The 18,176-nt window shown below is 37.3% G+C and overlaps 1 protein-coding gene and 2 long non-coding RNA genes across 22 annotated transcripts in view; 1 reads left to right on the plus strand and 2 right to left on the minus strand.

The window, feature by feature from the left end:
* LOC147832325 (uncharacterized) overlaps positions 1–12,210 on the plus strand; it is an 18,180-nt gene extending 5,970 nt beyond the window's left edge. Inside the window, exons 2-3 of the long non-coding RNA XR_015519159.1 lie at positions 6,468–6,571; positions 11,138–12,210. This is a non-coding gene — a long non-coding RNA (uncharacterized LOC147832325). The remainder of the gene's footprint in view (positions 1–6,467; positions 6,572–11,137) is intronic.
* LOC141379447 (uncharacterized) lies at positions 6,408–11,015 on the minus strand. Its single transcript, XR_015519205.1, has 3 exons — positions 10,401–11,015; positions 8,119–9,758; positions 6,408–7,131 (listed from the first exon to the last, which is right to left on the minus strand). It is a non-coding gene; the product is annotated as an uncharacterized LOC141379447 (long non-coding RNA).
* Positions 11,706–18,176, minus strand: part of runx2b (RUNX family transcription factor 2b) — a 292,292-nt gene continuing 285,821 nt past the window's right edge. For 17 of the 20 annotated variants that reach the window (XM_087296525.1, XM_087296522.1, XM_087296532.1 and 14 more), the window contains one exon: positions 11,706–17,353. In XM_087296525.1, the coding sequence (XP_087152651.1) occupies positions 16,866–17,353 (488 nt within the window). In that variant the 3' untranslated portion in view covers positions 11,706–16,865. 20 annotated transcript variants of the gene reach the window in all.

Below are 18,176 nucleotides of genomic sequence, written 5' to 3' on the forward strand. Positions count from 1 at the left end.
GTACTGATATCACAGCGGTTTGGTTCACATCTACCTTGATTATCATCTGCTGGGTTTGGGTGTCATTCCTCTTCTAAAATGGCTTTGTACATGTAAAATCCATTTGACCTTTTAAATGTTCTGGAGAACTTTGTTTAGTGGAAAAAAAACATCAATCATTCTTATTAGTAGAGCTGCACCATATATAATTTCAGCATTGATATTATTGCAATGTGGTTATCTGCAATAGTCACATCCCAAGATATGCAATGTTGAGTCTGAATAATACATAAATGTCAACTAGGGTTGGGCGTTGTCCACTAATTTGGCATCATATGATGTGAAACCTTGCAATGGTCGATGACATCATCGTCATAGGTGGCGGAGAATGAATTGTTTATGAATAAATAATTAATTCAAAACAAATTCATTATTTGTAGCCTATAAGGGTGTCACGATCCTCTAAATCCTCGATTCGATTACATTTTCGATTCTGAAGGCACTATTTGATTCGATTTTCGATTATGAATAATTAATTAATTAATTAATGACCAATTAATTATTTGTAGCCTACCGTTTAAACTACCTGACCTGCATGGTCTTTGTTTTACCCATAACAAATCATACAGTAAATGAATAAAGGCAGGATACACACATAATTACCACCTGTCAATCACTTTTTCTGCGGGACTCGTGAATAGGCAGTGATCTGTGTCGTTATAATGGCGTCGGTAAAAAAAGACGCACAAGCAACAGGAACCAGCCAACAGTATCTGAGGTGTTCGCTAAAATGACTAAGTACAAGTGAGTGAAAGATTGAAGCAGTCCTCTGACTGCCTGGACCTGCTGTCTGGAGCGCATGGCTGTGAGTGCGTCTGTGTCTGTGTGGTCACGTGATGTGCATTTTCAGAGGTAGAGAGGAAGGAGGGCTGCTCAGAAATGCCACACGCCACTGTGGATGTCAAATCGTTGTCGTTCTAAAATGCCATTTAAAAACAAAGACAGTGTAAACAGGGCCTGAGTGTGTACTGTTCGCGAGCGGATTTGCAACGGGGGCGGGCAGAGGATCGCGATGCCGGTGTTGTCTATCGGACGAACCGTACGTAATACGTACATAGCAGAGCTTGCAAAACTGTTTTTTTTTGCCGACAACACGAACGTTGTTAACATAACTCACTGGAAATCCAAAATGCTTACACACCGGCGACTTCATTGAAAGAGAAGAGGGTTTAAGTTCTGTCGACGGGTCTCCTGCTTCTGCAGTTTAACAAGCACTTCAACAAGCCTGTTTTTTTCCCGCTTGGCAAGCCAAGCTGACATGGGGGCGTGGCAGCATCGACAATTCTATTTTTTGATTCGATAATCGAAATTGAGCATAAATTTCGATAGATTTTGATTAAAAATCGAAATCGTGACACCCCTAGTAGCCTACCGTTTCAACTACCTGACCCGCATGGTCTTTGCTTTACTCATAACTGAATTATAAATAACACACAAAGTTATAAACAAAATACCACCACTTCTTAATCACTTTTTCGGTGAGACTCTGGCATGAATATGCAGAGTGATCTGTGTTGTTATAATGGTGTCGACAAACTTTTGTTTGTCAACCAACAGGAACCAACCATCAGTATCTGAGGTTTTCTCTTAAAAATTTGCTAAAAGTATAAGCATGAAAGCGAAAGATTGAAGCTGTGTATTGATGCTATGACTTGTTACCTGATAGATTCAAAAGTCCAAAGAGTTGTTAAATAGAGACAAGATTAATTAAATATCACATTTAACAACTAGTGAGACGTGATCCAGCGGTACATCCTTGATAATCTGTCTGATGTGCACTACTCTCTGGGGTTTTCTGCTCAAAGCACCCACTGACTGCAGCTCAGATGTGCACATGCTGCAGCACATGCATGTGTGTGTTTGTGTGTGTGGTCATGTGATGTGTGTTTTCAGCAGTATAGTCTGGACAGAGATGTTTTCAGAAATGCTAGATGAAACGCCAGTGTGGACGTGGATAATTTTCCATCTAAAATGGCATTTTAAAACAAAGACGTATTAGTGTTGACGGGGCTTGAGAGTGTATTTTTTACAAAGTGGTTGCTGCTGTGACGAGGGTGGGGCGGAGAATCGCAATGCCGGCTCATCATCCGGATGTCTTTCGGTCATCGGTGATGGACAATGGCATCGTCTATCGACCCAGCCCTAATGTCAAACCTCCCGTTTTTTCCGGGATTCTCCTGTATTTTACAATTCTATACCGCTATCATAACGTAAAGGTATTTTTTTCGGTATTTTAATAATTCTATGAAGGGCGGCAATAAACATTAAAGGGCCCATCCTCCCTATCCGCAAACTTTTCCGCCAAACCACCAGGGGACACCCCTTGCCCTTAAATGTGAATCTGTTTCGTGCCTTCATTTTATTAAGTCATGAAAACACTTTGAAATGACTATTAAAAACAGAGGGATTCTCTTCATTTCCTTTATAGGCGGCGTTGCCCCTCCTATGCAATCCTCAAAAAAACAAAAAAAAAAAAAAAAAGTCAGTTCATGTAGCGGTGCGTGACTGTCAGATGTGTTCAATACTGATAAATAGACGCTGTGTTTAAAACGGATTCTGTACAGATGATTAGAAGCAGAGCTAAAGTGGACACTCTGGGTTTTGGGTGTGTGACTTTGAACAGACATATACTAATAATAATAATAATAATAACAACAACAACAACAAAAACATCTAAAGATGTTGATCTTGGTGGGGTTTCTTTTAATCACAACAAATGTTGTCTTAAATGAGCATAGAAAGTTAGGACAGCAATCGAATGCTTTCATTATCTGTGAATTTTTGATACAAAAAATCTGAATGAGAGATTAATTCGCTGCCCTCTAATCAGAATGTTGAAGTTATACAGTGAAGAAAAGGTTAATAAGACCGCTAATTTTCACATCCTAATGTTGACAAGTATGATTTTAGCTGAACAGAAGCTACAGAATTGTATGTAATACTGTATTTATATAGAATTTATACAATTCACATAAAGAAAACAACCTTAAATAGAATTTTTGTATTGTTTCTAGTCCAAATATCTACATTTCAAAGCAAAAACAAGATTATTTTACTCACCACATTGGCAGATAATTTAGTTTGTTTTAAGAAAAAAAAACTTAAAAAGGAAAAGTTTAAGAAAAGTTGAAAACAAAACAACATTTATTCGTGATCTAAGACATGTTTGATAATTTAATTTTAAAAGACGATTGATGGTGGAAAAAGATGGTATTTTGTAGTGTTTATTCTCAATGATCACAAACTGTACATGAACAGTGGTTTAACAGGCCTTTGTAAGGTTTCTTGCTTGTTATTATATTTTTGTTTTTTTTGAGAATTTATGGCACCCTAGCATTTATAAAGTGAGCTAAAGGAAAAGCTACAGGACTAGAAACAAGACAAAGCAAACTAAGAAAAGCATTTTTTTCTCCATTTAAAAAGCAGTAAAATAGAGCTATTCAATCTTTCTTTTGAAACTGTATGCATACACTCTCAGAAAAAAAATGGTATAATGTTGTACCAAAGAAGGCACAAACCCTTGTCACTGGGGCAGTACCTTTTTATAGAACAGAATTTTACCTTAAGACAAAGAAACACATTTGTACCATTGCAGTTTACCTTTAAAGACATGATTTGTACCATGGGAAACAGAAATGTACCTTTGGTTTTTAAAACATGCAGATCCAATATTGTACCTTCATCAAATGTGATCCATGAAGGTACCAGTGACAAGACCTTACAGTGTATACCTTACAGTGTCAAATGTGTTCCTTCAAGAGCTACTGTATTTAAAGGCATTTTCATATATCCAAAATGCATAAACTTATTTTCAGTAAATATAAAACATCAAATACTTTTTTAACAATATATTTTTTTAAGTTTATGTTTGTGTAAATGCACCTTTTTCATTTTACAACACTCTCACAAAAATGCATTCTCACATATACAATATAAAACATTTTTCTCCAATTTTCACACAATACCTTTGTAATCATCTAAAAGTTCATTTAATCTACTTAATTTCAAAATAGAAATAGATTTATGCAAAAGTATTGCAACGAGATATGCACAGTGTTTGAACACGTTGTATATGCAGGACTTTAGCCAGCTCATGTGCGTAGCGGAAAGCAAACACCAAACGAAGCGAATATCAATAATGAAAATGTGTTTATCAGAAAATTCTTACCTAATGTTTATTAAAAATGCCTTGAATGTTTAGTTTAAAATACCTTTAGTTTAGTTTTACCAGTTGTTTTGTGTTATATAGAAGTTAATGCTTAATGTTTGAGTTTCTTTAAACATATGCTTTTAAATGATGATTCATGTTTTAATATGGAAATTATTCATAAATCACTTTGCCTTTACAGTCATATTTATTTTTAATGCAGTAGATATTGTAATAAAGAAGGAGTTGTCCAACACTTATGTACTTTTTTTATAAGAACAATTGTGTATCTTCATTTCAGTTGTACCATAAAAGGCACAGAACAATATCATAAGAGGTCTTTTCTCTACCATAAAAGGTACTACTTTTGCAAAGGTACAAAACTGTTCCTTAAGGAACGTTATTTGTACCACCGTGTACGTTTGTTCTGAGTGTATCACAATATTTGATTGCAGAAAAATAAAATTTCACAATATTAGCTTTTTTCCAATATCATGCAGCACTACTAATTAGGATAATTTAGGAGTATTTACACTCTGTGTATGATTATATGAATTGGTTAGTGCAAGAACTGCAAAAAGAAAAGCTCATGCTAAGGTATTTGGTTCAATTTCTCCAAAAAATACAAACCTTGCAGTGATATTGAAGCACTAGATGGCGCAGCAACTACATATGCACCTCTATATACAGGGTTACATTTAAAAAAATTATAATTGAATTAAAAACAACACATTACTGACTTGCTTCAAAGGGGATGTCACAACATTTTAGCAAATTTACTTCACATTTGAATGACTTGTAGGAATAGTTTAACCCAAAATGAAATGTTTACTCGCCTTCATATCATCCCAAACCTTTTTGAGTTGAACATAAAAGAAGATATTTTGAAGAAAGCTGAAAACCTGTAACCATTGACTTCCACAGTCTTTAGTTTTCTTCCCATGTACGTCAGTGGTCACAGGTTTTCAGCTTTCTTCAAAATATTATCCATTATTTTATTATTAAATTGTCATTTGCAGTAGATTTTACATCTTGTTTTAACAAACATTATAAAAACATTGCCAGATTTATGTGCAAAATGTTAAAAATTATGATGATAAGTATAATTTGAACAATCATTTCGTTTTTGAAAGAATGCTAAAAAATATTTATGCAAAATTGTTTCAAACAATTAATCTGGGTCAATTTAAACAATCAAATTAAATTTAGAATGCTAATCTTAAATTAAGGTTGCACATTTGCACTATATTTCTTAATCCCTCCATGTCTCCATTTCAAATTGTGCTTCATACAGGTGAGTGGGCTTGACAAACCACCTGTAGAAACTCTCTTTCTCTTATGCACCTGTCACTTTATCTAAGCTTCATCTAATCTTACAAGAACTCAATAAGAAAAAAGATGTTGACTATAAATGTAGTGCAATCATGTTGGTCTGCTTTTTTCAACCTTAAAGAACTCTTGCACAATATTAAACCTTAAATACCTCTCTTGCACAATATCCTGCACAACATTGTTTAGTTTCATGTAAACATACTTGTACAGCCGGTCTTATGTGCATAGTTATGTATCTTAGTACATAGTTATGCATAGATTTTTAAAATATCTGTTATTTCCAGTGTTGTGTTTGTATTTATGATTAATTTATGCGAGAGATAACATTTCGTTCCTCTGCATGTCCCCACATGCAGCGAATTGACAAAGCTTGACTTGACTTGAATTTGTTTGTTTAAATTCAGCCCAAATTAAGTTTACAACCAGTGTGTTTATAACTTTGAAAAAAATGTAGTTGTAGTAAATCCAAGAAATCCTCTTTGGATCATTTTTTTATGCTTATCAAGGCTAAGTTTTATTAATATAAAACAAAGTGAGTGTAGATATAATGTGAAATACTGTTAACATTTTAACTAATGTTTTGTGTTTAGATATGTTTTACTAAAGGCCATAATTTATTACTGCGATGAACAGCTGAATTTTCAGCATCATTTCTGCAGTCTTTAGTGTCAAATAATCCTTCAGAAATCATTCTAATATGCTGATTGGGCCTCAGTTACTCAATAATAATTCACAAATCTGTAGTATTCAATACTCAAACTCAAAGCTGTAATATTATTTCACAGCATGCCTGTTTCTACTGTATTTTGCAAGCAATCAGATTAAAAACATTAATTCTGCATATAAAAACTTTAATACGACTATATTTATTAATTTATTTTCATTTCACAATATTGGTTGGGAAAGAAGTAATGTGGAGAATATTAAGTGACCTTCCTTTCTAACACAGAGCATTTGGAGACGGAGTGAAGTTTGTAGTTTATCTTGGGTTCTCTGACCGAGAGGTGCTGCCTGGTTTGTGGATGGACCGTCTCCTCCCATGTTTCTCACTTGGTAAGACATTAATAAAAGATTGATGTCACAGAGAAAATCTGGGCTGCTTCTTGACCAAAAACAATAGTGTCAGGTACAGAACCATCTCAAATACTCAACACACCCAAGATTTGACTCACAGTAATACAGCAAGGTCTAACGGTAAGGGACTACACTGAGAACTAAAGATTTGAAACGTGTTGACTCTTGTATTTCTGCCATTTTGGAGCTCCTTTTGAGTCTGATTCACTGTTGTAAATAGATTGCGGTAGTAAATACAAGGGATTGTGTTCACGCGCATTTGTCACGGTCAGAAAAGTATCTGCCGTTTTCACGGAACTTGAGCATGCAGTCAGTTTAATAAACTGTTGTAAACTGAGCCGATGTTATCACAATATAAGCACCTCAATTGCAACACGTTATACGAATACCAACTGCTAAGCTCCGAAATTGTAAACAACAATATTTAAGCATTAAACCCAACATAAACTCTAGCACAATCTGCATATTTTATGGTTCAACAGTGGCTGACTGTCGTGTTTGGTACAAAACCGTTTATTTTCCTACCTGTTTTACGCTTTCTGACACTGTCCATTAAGGGTGTCACGATTTCGATTTTTAATCGAAATCGATCGAAATTTATGCTCAATTTCGATTATCGAATCAAAAAATAGAATTGTCGATGCTGCCACGCCCCCATGTCAGCTTGGCTTGCCAAGCGGGAAAAAAACAGGCTTGTTGAAGTGCTTGTTAAACTGCAGAAGCAGGAGACCCGTCGACAGAACTTCAACCCTCTCCTCTTTCAATGAAGTCGCCGGTGTGTAAGCATTTTGGATTTCCAGTGAGTTATGTTAACAACGTTCGTTTTGTCGACAAAAAAAAAACAAAGTTTTGCAAGCTCTGCTATGTACGTATTACGAACGGTTCGTCCGATAGACAACACCGGCATCGCGATCCTCCACCCGCCCCCGTTGCAAATCCGCTCACTAAAAGTACACACTCAGGCCCTGTTTACACTGTCTTTGTTTTTAAATGGCATTTTAGAACGACAACGATTTGACATCCACAGTGGCGTGTGGCATTTCTGAGCAGCCCTCCTTCCTCTCTACCTCTGAAAATGCACATCACGTGACCACACAGACACAGACGCACACACAGCCATGCGCTCCAGACAGCAGGTCCAGGCAGTCAGAGGACTGCTTCAATCTTTCACTCACTTGTAGTTAGTCATTTTAGCGAACACCTCAGATACTGTTGGCTGGTTCCTGTTGGTTATGCGTCTTTTTTACCGACGCCATTATAACGACACAGATCACTGCCTATTCATGAGTCCCGCAGAAAAAGTGATTGACGGGTGGTAATTATGTGTGTATCTTGCCTTTATTCATTTACTGTATGATTTGTTTATGGGTAAAACAAAGACCATACAGGTCAGGTAGTTTAAACGGTAGGCTACAAATAATTAATTGGTCATTAATTAATTAATTATTCATAATCGAAAATCTAATCGAATTGTGCCTTTAAAATCGAAAATGTAATCGAATTGAGGATTTGGAGGATCGTGACACCCTTACTGTCCATGCTTTTTACAGTCAATCCCACAATTCACGCGAGGTAGGCTCGTCCCCATCCACATTTTACACATATCTAGGCATCTATACAAAGGAGTATATGTATATATATATACACACCGCGTTTTGTGTGGCACTTGCGGTGAACTAATTGTCAATTGACAAAAATTATCCAAGGCCTAATTTTACATCAAATACCATGGATAAAATATGGTTAACATTCATTCATTTTCTATTCGGCTTAGTCCCTTTATTAATCTGAGGTTGCCACAGCAGAATGAACCGCCAACTTATACAGCATATGTTTTACGCTGCAGATGCCCTTCCAGCCGCAACCCAGTACTGCGAAACACCCATACACTCTCATTCACACAAGTTAATTCACATTTTAAATCACAAGTCGCATTTTAATTGACACTGAAGTAATATGCTCTCTCTTTTCTTTAAACCCGTAAAAAGACTTGCAGCAGCCTCGACATGTTGACGAGTCCGCTAATGGTGAAAACTATCAATAATAAAACATAAATAAACATAGTTGGCAATGGGGTTAGCGATACTGAAAAAGTTTATTGCTGTGTCCCTGTTCACAATCACTCATTCATTTTCTTTCAGGATTAGTCCCTTTGTTAAGCAGGGGTCAACACAGCGGAATGAACCGCCAACTTATCCAGCATAAGTTTTTAACAGCGGATGCCCTCCCAGCTGCAACCCATCACTGGGAAACACACACTCAATCACACTCATACACAGCGGACAACTTAGTTTATTCAGTTCACCTATACCACATTTCTTTGGGTTGTGGGGAAGATCAGAGCACCCAGAGGAAACCCATGTGAACTAGAGGAGAACATGCAAACTCCACACATATGGAGCATATCATGCCAACTGACCCAGCCGGGGCTCAAACCAGCAACCTTCTTACTGTGAGGCGATCGTGTTACCTATTGTGCCACCGTGACAGCCTATGGTTACCATATTGTCTACAAATCTATTTTTGTAGTAGAACTTTGTTTTTTTTTTTAAAGGGTCGAAACTACTGAAGCTCGTTTCAAATAATAAGTGTGCCCTAAAAATAGTTCTTTATACGCCCTTTAAATGGCAGCCAAATCAATATGTCAAAAATTTGGTTAGGTAACCAGAACCAGGTTACTATTACAAGTTAATTTGGTGAAAGTGATATCTCGAGATACAATTTTTTTCAGTCTGCTAGATGTGTTCATTAACTATTTAAAATTTTCCTGAAAATTAATTACCAGAGAGGGCGACATGGTGGCTTAGTGGTTAGCACTGTCGCCTCCGCAAGAAGGTCGCCGGTTCGAGCCCAGTCTGGTGCAGTTGGCATTTCTGTGTGGAGTTTGCATGTTCTCCCCTTGTGGGTTTTCTCTTGGTGCTCGGGTTTCCCCCACGGTCCAAAAACATGCGCTGTAGGTGAATTGAATGAACTGTGTATGGATGTTTCCCAGTACTGGGTTGCAGCTGGAAGGGCATCCGCTGTGTAAAACATATGCTGGATAAGTTGGCGGTTCATTCCGCTGTGGCGACCTGTTATGAATAAAGTGATGAAGGAAAATGAATGCATGAATGTTCTTTAAATGGCAGCCTAATCAATACGTCATAAAGTTATAGTGACTCTTTTACTATAACAAAAAAACAAAGTTACTTTGGTAAAAGTTGTATCTCAAGATTATCTCTAACACTTTTTATCAGTCTGCTAGATGTGTCATTACCAAAATTATCTATTTAAAGTTTTTCAGAAAACTGATTACCAGATAGGGTGTGGAGTTTGCATGTTCTCCCTGTGTTCGCGTGGGTTTCTTCCAGGTGCTCTGGTTTCCACCACAGTCCAAAGACATGCGGTACAGGTGAATTATTGGGTAAGCTAAATTGTCCATAGCGTATGAGTGTGTATGGATGTTTCCCAGAAATGGGTTGCAGCTGGAAGGGCATCCGCTACATGAAACATATGCTGGATAAGTTGGCGGTTCATTCCGCTGTGGTGACCCGAGATTAATAAAGGGGCAGCATAGTGGCGCAGTGGGTAGCACTGTCATCTCACAGCAAGAAGGTCGCTGGTTCGAGTCCCGGCTGGGTCAGTTGGTTTTTCTGTGTGGAGTTTGCATGCTCTCCCTGTGATGGCGTAGGTTTCCTCCGGGTGCTCCGGTTTACCTTACAGTCCAAAGACATGCAGTAAATTGGGTAAGCTAAATTGGCTTTTGTGTATGAGTGTGAATGAGAGTGTTTGGGTGTTCCCCAGTTATGGGTTGCAGCTGGAAGAGCACTGTCACTCGATGACACTCAAATACCCTGTCAGAAAAGTCTAGTGGGTTGGAATAGGCTTTTTAGTGTCTGCTATAATGCAAATGTTGTTTTTGGTGTGTTTACGTAGATAAATATGGCCAGTATGTAATGCACAGTATAGTTATGAGCTTATTCCCACATTTGATCGTTATGAAAAACATAATATGTGCCTTCACTAATTTACTGAAGATAACTGCCACAAAATAACAACTGAAATAACTACATCAGTCACGATCGTCTGATCTCACATGAAGCAAGAGATCGCGATGACATATGACGACGTGTGCAGGTGCTGTAGTACTGTCCCATTTCTTAGGGGGTAAATTTTGAAGCCCTTCCCCTTCACACTCTTTTTCAAGGGCCAAGGAGAAGGGTTAGGGGTACAAAAGAAGAAATGGGATTGGGCCTAAAACATTCAGATAAAAGATAAAAATTGTGTAAGACTGTTAATGGCAGCTAGAAGAGAGAACTAAGTCAAATTTACTGTCCTGCCTCATAAATGCTGCATTAGAAACACCTCGAATAAGAGGTAATTCACTTGTTATTTTTGATGTAAAGATGATATAATACATACACAAGTACATATGCATACGTTTAAAAAAATAATCTAAATGATAAAAACTTTCAAGGATTCAAGATGCTGATGACCGTGTCTTGTGAAAAGGGTCCATACATGTAAGAATTCTGAACGATTTCTTTGTTATCCACCCATTTTTAGCAGCTCATCCTCCCTGGCTCATTAATTCCTGGATGCAGATCAAAACATCTCAAGTGTGAATCCTCACTTTTTCCCCACATTCATGGAAATCCCAGGAATATGATTCCTTGTTTAAAATGGAGACGGATCACCTTCTGATTATGTCTGTTATGTCTCGGAGTAATGTGCGAGCGTCTCAATTTAACAGAGATCAGAACCAGAAAGACAAACGCAGCTCTGGGGCCAGCCTTGCTCTATCCAGGACCATCCAAAGCAAATGTTGATCCAGATTTTGGTCCAAGTCAGTGCGTTCTACAGTAGTGCACAAACCCCGAAGCGCTTCCCAGCTTTCATCCCCAGCCAGGTATCTTCAGGGTTCATCGATAAGGCAGTGAAACTGTATGTAAATGGAACAACCCGAAGCATGGACTTTTGGCCATTAGTCTTCCCTAAAGCCCCAATGCGACTCTCAGTCAACGTCAGACGGGGAGAAAAGAGACAGAGGAGAAAGTTTAATGACGGAGATGAAATATTTAAAGAGGAACACAGCAATGCCAGGAAACTATGATAGAATACTACAACTCGGAGATCATTGCAAAATCTCTTTTTATTTCTCTTACAAAGAAAACTATTACATACAACAATCCAAAAAAGCCAATTTCTTTCACTGTTGTCATGATCGTTTCCCTTTAAACCCCTTTTCTATCCGTGGATGAAAGAGAACAGGCTTCACAGGGAAGAAAAACAAGATAATTTAAACACAGATGTGCAAAGAAAACAAAGCATGCAAGAACCGGAGACAAATTTGCTACAAATTGCCCTCAGTTAACCTGTCAGATAAATACTCATTTACACATAAAGAAGAAACAAGATAACTCAACGCAAGTAGGGTGGTGTATTTTACCTCCTGTAATATACAACATGGTCTCTGAACGTTGTAAACATTTCGTACACACTCACAGCTATTTCGCTTTATACTGTAGGTTGACCTGAATTGAAGCAGGATGGGATTAGCCAGAAATGTAACACGGTAGCCCTGAAAATCCTCCTTAACTAGTCAGCCGATTTGAACGTTATCATTCGATTGAATGGGCGTTATTAGCTGTGAGATATGGGTCAGTAGGGGCCTTCTGCGCTTACTAGTAGGCTCAGAAGGCTGTTATCATCCATTTGCATGGTTAATCAGCTACAGATCAGGGAATTATTTATATTATTTATAAAAAACTGTATTTTATTAACGTCTACCCCTACCTCAACCGTCGCCGTATTGTAAAAACAGATCTGGATCTGAAGTCTTCTCTATTATTATAGCTGATTAACCATGTTGATGGATGATTCCAGCCTTTTGAGCCTACCAGTAGGTGCAGAAGACCCCTACTGGCCCATACTGGCCATCAGCTGATAACGCCCATTCAATCGAGTGATAACATTCGAAACAAGTGGACTAGTCCCGCTGGAGATGCAATACTGGATCTAAAGCTGATCAGAAACAAACAACAAACTAAGAGCTTTGGTTTTTTTTAATTTAACAGTATAAATATTGGCTTTACGAGCCGTTTTTTGTTTTGTTTAAAGCACTTATCTGAGGAAAGCTGTCAGTTGTTTAGTAAGGCACTAGATCACGTGTCAAATTCAGTTCCTAAAGAGCCGCAGCTCTGCACAGTTTAGCTTTAACCCTAATTAAACAGACCTGATCAAGCTAATTGAGTTCTTCAGGCTTGTTTGAAACCTACAGGTATGTCCGATGAAGCAGGGTTGTAGAGCTGCGGCCCTCCAGGAACTGAATTTGGCAGCCCTGCACTAGATTAGTGTTTCTCAACCACGTTCCTGGAGGACCACCAACGATGCACGGATGTCTCCCTTTGTATGCACACCCATTACAGCTCTTTCAGTCTCTGCTAATGAGCTGATGATGTGAATCAGGTGTGTTTGGTTAAAGAGACATGGAAAATGTACAGAACTGGTGGTCCTCCTGCAACGTGGTTGAGAAACACTGCACTAAATAAACACAATTGCGGTTGGTTAAATCCATCCGTCTTTGATGAACAGCATTATTGTGAAATCATGAAGATAATTTGCATAATTAAGAGCTGATAATAAACCTTTTTATTAGGTAATCTGACACTATAATGGAATGAAATGTTTCTAATTGTACCTTTTCCAAACTTTGGGATGTTTAAGACGTTTTTTAAGACGTATTTTTATATTTTTAAGCATACAAGCTCATCAAGCTGCATTTATTTGATTAAAAATGCTGTAAAATATTTAAAATATTTTTACAACTCGTACATCTAGTTTCTATTTGATTTGATTTCGCAATTTAATTTATTCATGTGCTGCAAAGCTGAATTTTCAACATAATTAAGTTCAAGATTCTAGAAAAAGTCTCAATTATCAATAAAATGCATCCTTGATGAATTAAATTATCATTTTTGTTTTACTCATCCCATTTAATTATAGCTAAAAGTTATACTATTATAAATTACATCCCACCCCCCTTCGAAAAAAAGAGAGGTATTTACTCCAGTTGCATTGGTGCAATAATATAGTGCCATAGCTGAGAGAACTTCCCCTCCATATTTATTTGACTCACTCCAGTTATCAGGAAAAGTACATCCCTGTAAGATACATATCCATAACCTTCAATGTTCCTCCACTGGAAACCTTTCCCAGCCACTTATAATAAAGCAACAAGAAAGCTAAATAAATTACCCCAGCACATGCACGCTACTCAAAGAAAGCTTGATCTAGCACATTGGCAAACACTTTTTGAGCATCCGTGGCTGTTTCTTTGGTTTAAAGCTTTAAAACAGTGAAAGAGCATTTGGTATAACTGCTCACAAATGTAGTGTACTTGGACACAGAGACCCTTATTTCGTTTTGAACGCATTCAACAACTTCGTGTGATCAATTAAGGCACAGAATTTGTTTAAATTAGACTTGAACATAGACGCTTTACAAAAATATCTCCTCTATGACTCAAGCTCCAAATACATTAATTCAATCTATGGCTTCATAAGTTACTTTAAATCAATTACGTATAACTTAAATGCTTAAGTTAAACAAACAAACAAACGAACAAACAAAAAGCACAAAAAGAGATTTGATCACAAACTGTCATACAGATGTTGTTCAGTGCTTTAAATGATATATTAAAAAACATGCCAAGACAAGTAAATAATAACATAATGATGAATGAAATACTCCGTCTCGATTCCTTCAATCCTGCCTAAATGACAATGATTCCCAGAGTTCAAAAATTCCAGAAGAAACGTAACACCATAAAGTTCAATGTAAAAAAACAAAACATATCCCTTTCAACGGGCTCATAAATACTTGTGTTAGCGAGGGAAAGTAGCTCAGCGAGATCCTAAAAAAGGTTTGTGCTTTAAAACCATGCCTTTCGTTTGGAAACACTCATAGACCTTATTCAACCTGATGATTCCAAAATGAGGCTGTGAGGGATAAAAGTCCATTTTCATTCACGATATCTAGCTGTCAAAACACACAAAATATAGCATTTCACACATTTCCAAAGCACAAAAAACTTTGAAAAACTGGTGCATTGTTAAAATTAGACAAGACACAGGACTTAGTGTTCAGGTAAGAATGCTTCATTGTCTTTATACAATTAGCTCTGGATATTAGCTTGTTGGATGGTCACTATTTCTAAATTTTGTAAGCACGTTTACCTTTTTGTCTGTGAGGCATGTGTTTTTGTGATGCTTTTAAGAAGGAAGTTGATGGCAAAAAGCACACCCTATTTGTTACTATTTTACAAAAGCATGTTGTTTTGTTGTCATTTTTTACGTACTTGAATGTGTGTTAAAAACAGCATATGCTGGTTAGGTATGTTCTGAAGCATGACTGCTGGTTTAAACTGGTTCTTAGCTGGTTTAGGCTGGACCGGTTCTTTTCCTGAGCAGGGGGTTGCTTAGAACCAGCACATGATCAGCTTAAGACAGCTAAGAACCAGATTAAACCAGTTCATGACTAGCTAAGAACCATCTTAAAACAGCTAAAAACCACATGAAACCAGTACATGACTAGCTAAGAACCAGCTAAAAAACAGATTATTCCAGTTCATGCCTAGCTATGAATTAGTTTAAACCAGCTCATTGCCATCTAAGAACCATCTTAAACCTGCTAAGAACTAGATCAATTCAGTTCATGATTAGCTAGGAACCATCCTAAACCAGCTAAGAACCAGATTAAACTAGTTAATTACTAGCTAATAACCAGCTTAAACCAGGTAAAACCCAGATTAAACCAGTTCATGACTAGCTAAAAACCAGATTAATTCAGTTCATGACTAGCTAAGAACCATCCTAAACCAGCTAAGAACTAGATTAAACCAGTTAATGTCTAGTTAAGAAACAGTTTAACCAGCCGTATGGTGTCTTAGAACCATCTTAAACCCCCTAAGAACTAGATCAAACCAGTCCATGACTAGCTAAGAAGAAGTTTAAACCAGCTAAAAACCAGATTAAACCAGTTAATGTCTAGCTAATAAGCAGTTTTAACCATCTAAGAACCAGATCAAACCAGTTAACTTCTAGCTAAGAACCAGCGTGAATCAGCTACAAACCAGATTAAACAAGTTCATGACTAGCTGAAAAAACAGATTAATCCAGTTTATGTCTAGCTAAGAAACAGTTTAAACCAGTTCATAGCCATCTAAGAACCATCTTAAACCCGCTAAGAACTAGATCAAACCAGTTCATGTTTAGATAAGAATGAGTTTCAACCAGCTGAAAGCCAGGCGAATACATCTCAGGACTAGCTAAGAACCATCCTAAACAAGCTAAGAACCAGATTAAACCAGTTAATTACTAGCTAAGAACCAGCTAAAAACCAGATTAATCCAGTTTATGACTTGCTAAAAAATCGTTTAAACCAGCTAAGAACCAGATTAAACTAGTTAATGTCTAGCTAAGAAACAGTTTAAACCAACTCATGGCCATCTAAGAACCATCTTCAACCCTAAGAACAAGCTTAAACTAGCTCATGACCAGTAGCAATGCTTTAAAGCATACCTAAGCAGCATGTCCTGGTTTTCAATCACAGGAATAAAAACGATATACTTTTTAAAAACAATTTTAAATGATGTCTTACTCATATCTGTAATATGAAAATGACAAACAAAGTATCTTAAGGTATTTTCACTGTCATCAGAAAAACATGTGAGTAAACACACCAGAGCATTTGGCAACCCCAGAGGGCTAAAACATTAAAATTATGCTAAAAACATTTTACTGTCTCCAAACATCATGAGAGACATCATAAACTAACAACACACGCGATAAAGACATCTTTCATCAAAAACTCAAAAGGAGTTTTTGTCCTAACCGACGGCAGCACGCACATTTTCTATTAAAGTAACCGTTTATATTTCCGGCAAAATAGGTTTTATGGGTTTTACCACAAATAGAAGGCAATGAACTACCAGTGGAGACTCCTTATGACTATTTCAGCTTCCATTAAAACCTAATTTACATTAGAACTATTAAAACTATTACAAATTGTAAGATAGTTTCTATTATTGTAATGAGCAGAGATGTTTTCTGGTGTTTCTTTTTCCACCGTCTAATTTGAACAATCTAACTTTCTCCAATATTTTCCGTCCTTTGAAAGATTTGTGAAATGATATATTTTGTGTTTCGACTGCTGGGCGACCAACATCCAACAACAATCCACCATAGCGAGTGGAAGAGTACAGATTGAAAAAAAAAAAAGGTCTACTGTCTGATCAATACGGCCTCCAAACGCCTTCATCCATTCTTCCAGCAGGATTAAGCAGAGTCGGGGAATTGCTATGACTTCCATCTCCCTCCACTCCTCCACTTCCGTCAGCCTGAACCGGGAGGTTGGGATTGACCAGGCTGGTCCCTGTGGATGCGCTGGTGCAGGGGGGCATCATGCGGGTGGGTGATCGCTCTCCTCCAGGAACCATGGAGAACTGGTAGGAGCCGGAGGAAGCACCGTAATAGAGATAAGGGGTGCTGCTGCTCTGGAAGGGTCCGCTTTGGCTCTGGGTGGATCCGGGGTACGGCGGCGGGAGGTACGTGTGGTAATGAGCGCTGCCCAATGACATGCCTGTGGTGACCGGGGTTGGCGTGTAGGTGAAGGTGGCCGGGTAGTGCATTCTGGGACTGGAAAAGCGGCTCTCGGTGAGTGAGGAGAAGGCAGGGAACTGGCGCTCAAACTGGCCAGGGAAAGGACTCAAGTCTGTCGAACCTGAAGAGAGAAATGAGCTGAGGTTAGTTTTAATGAAATATTGAAGGGTTTAAATAATGCTGATGACAGAAGTGATAGAAATTATTAACATGACAAAATAATAATCATTATAACAGGTCAAGCGATAAAGACACATACTGGGGTCTTATGCTAATTCTAGTATTAAATTAAATATAAATACACATTTTTTACTGAACTATGAGGTGGGATTTTTTTTAAATGTCCCCTACAATAGATTAAAATATTTTTAATTATTTTATATTCATTTAAAATATAATTTAAAATGCATTTTCAGCATATATTATTGCGATGTCATTGATATTTTTTCATGATTAGTTGATGAATACAAAGGAAAAAAACAAAAACGTAACATTTATGTATTTATTTCAACCAGAAGAGTAATAGTAATTCTGTTTAAAATGTAATTTATTCTTGTCTTAGGTCCAACTTGCTTCAACACACCTGCCTGGATGTTTCAAGTATACCTAGTTAGACCTTGATTAGCTTGTTCAGGTGTGTTTGATTAGGGTTGAAGCTAAAATCTGTTGGACACTGTTTGGTGACCCCTGCTCTACAGTTTGACAAATATTGCAGCTGTTGAAAAACAATGTACTTTTAAGGCTGTTTTTTTTTTACACAAGATTGTAGTTGTTTAGATTGCAACTATGCAGTTTATTTATAAGGATAGTGCCTATTTTTAAATATTTTATAATTTTGGAGCATCAGATTCAGTGCATTGGCTATTTGGCTAATTGGTTATTGTGAAATTCTGATTGCAACATAGAAATACTGGGAAATATCTGTAGATTTATGGCATTTCATG

Source organism: Danio rerio, chromosome 20 (genome assembly GCF_052040795.2).
Source record: "Danio rerio strain M-AB ecotype USA chromosome 20, GRCz13ab, whole genome shotgun sequence".
In the NCBI taxonomy this organism is placed as follows: Eukaryota; Metazoa; Chordata; class Actinopteri; order Cypriniformes; family Danionidae; genus Danio; species Danio rerio.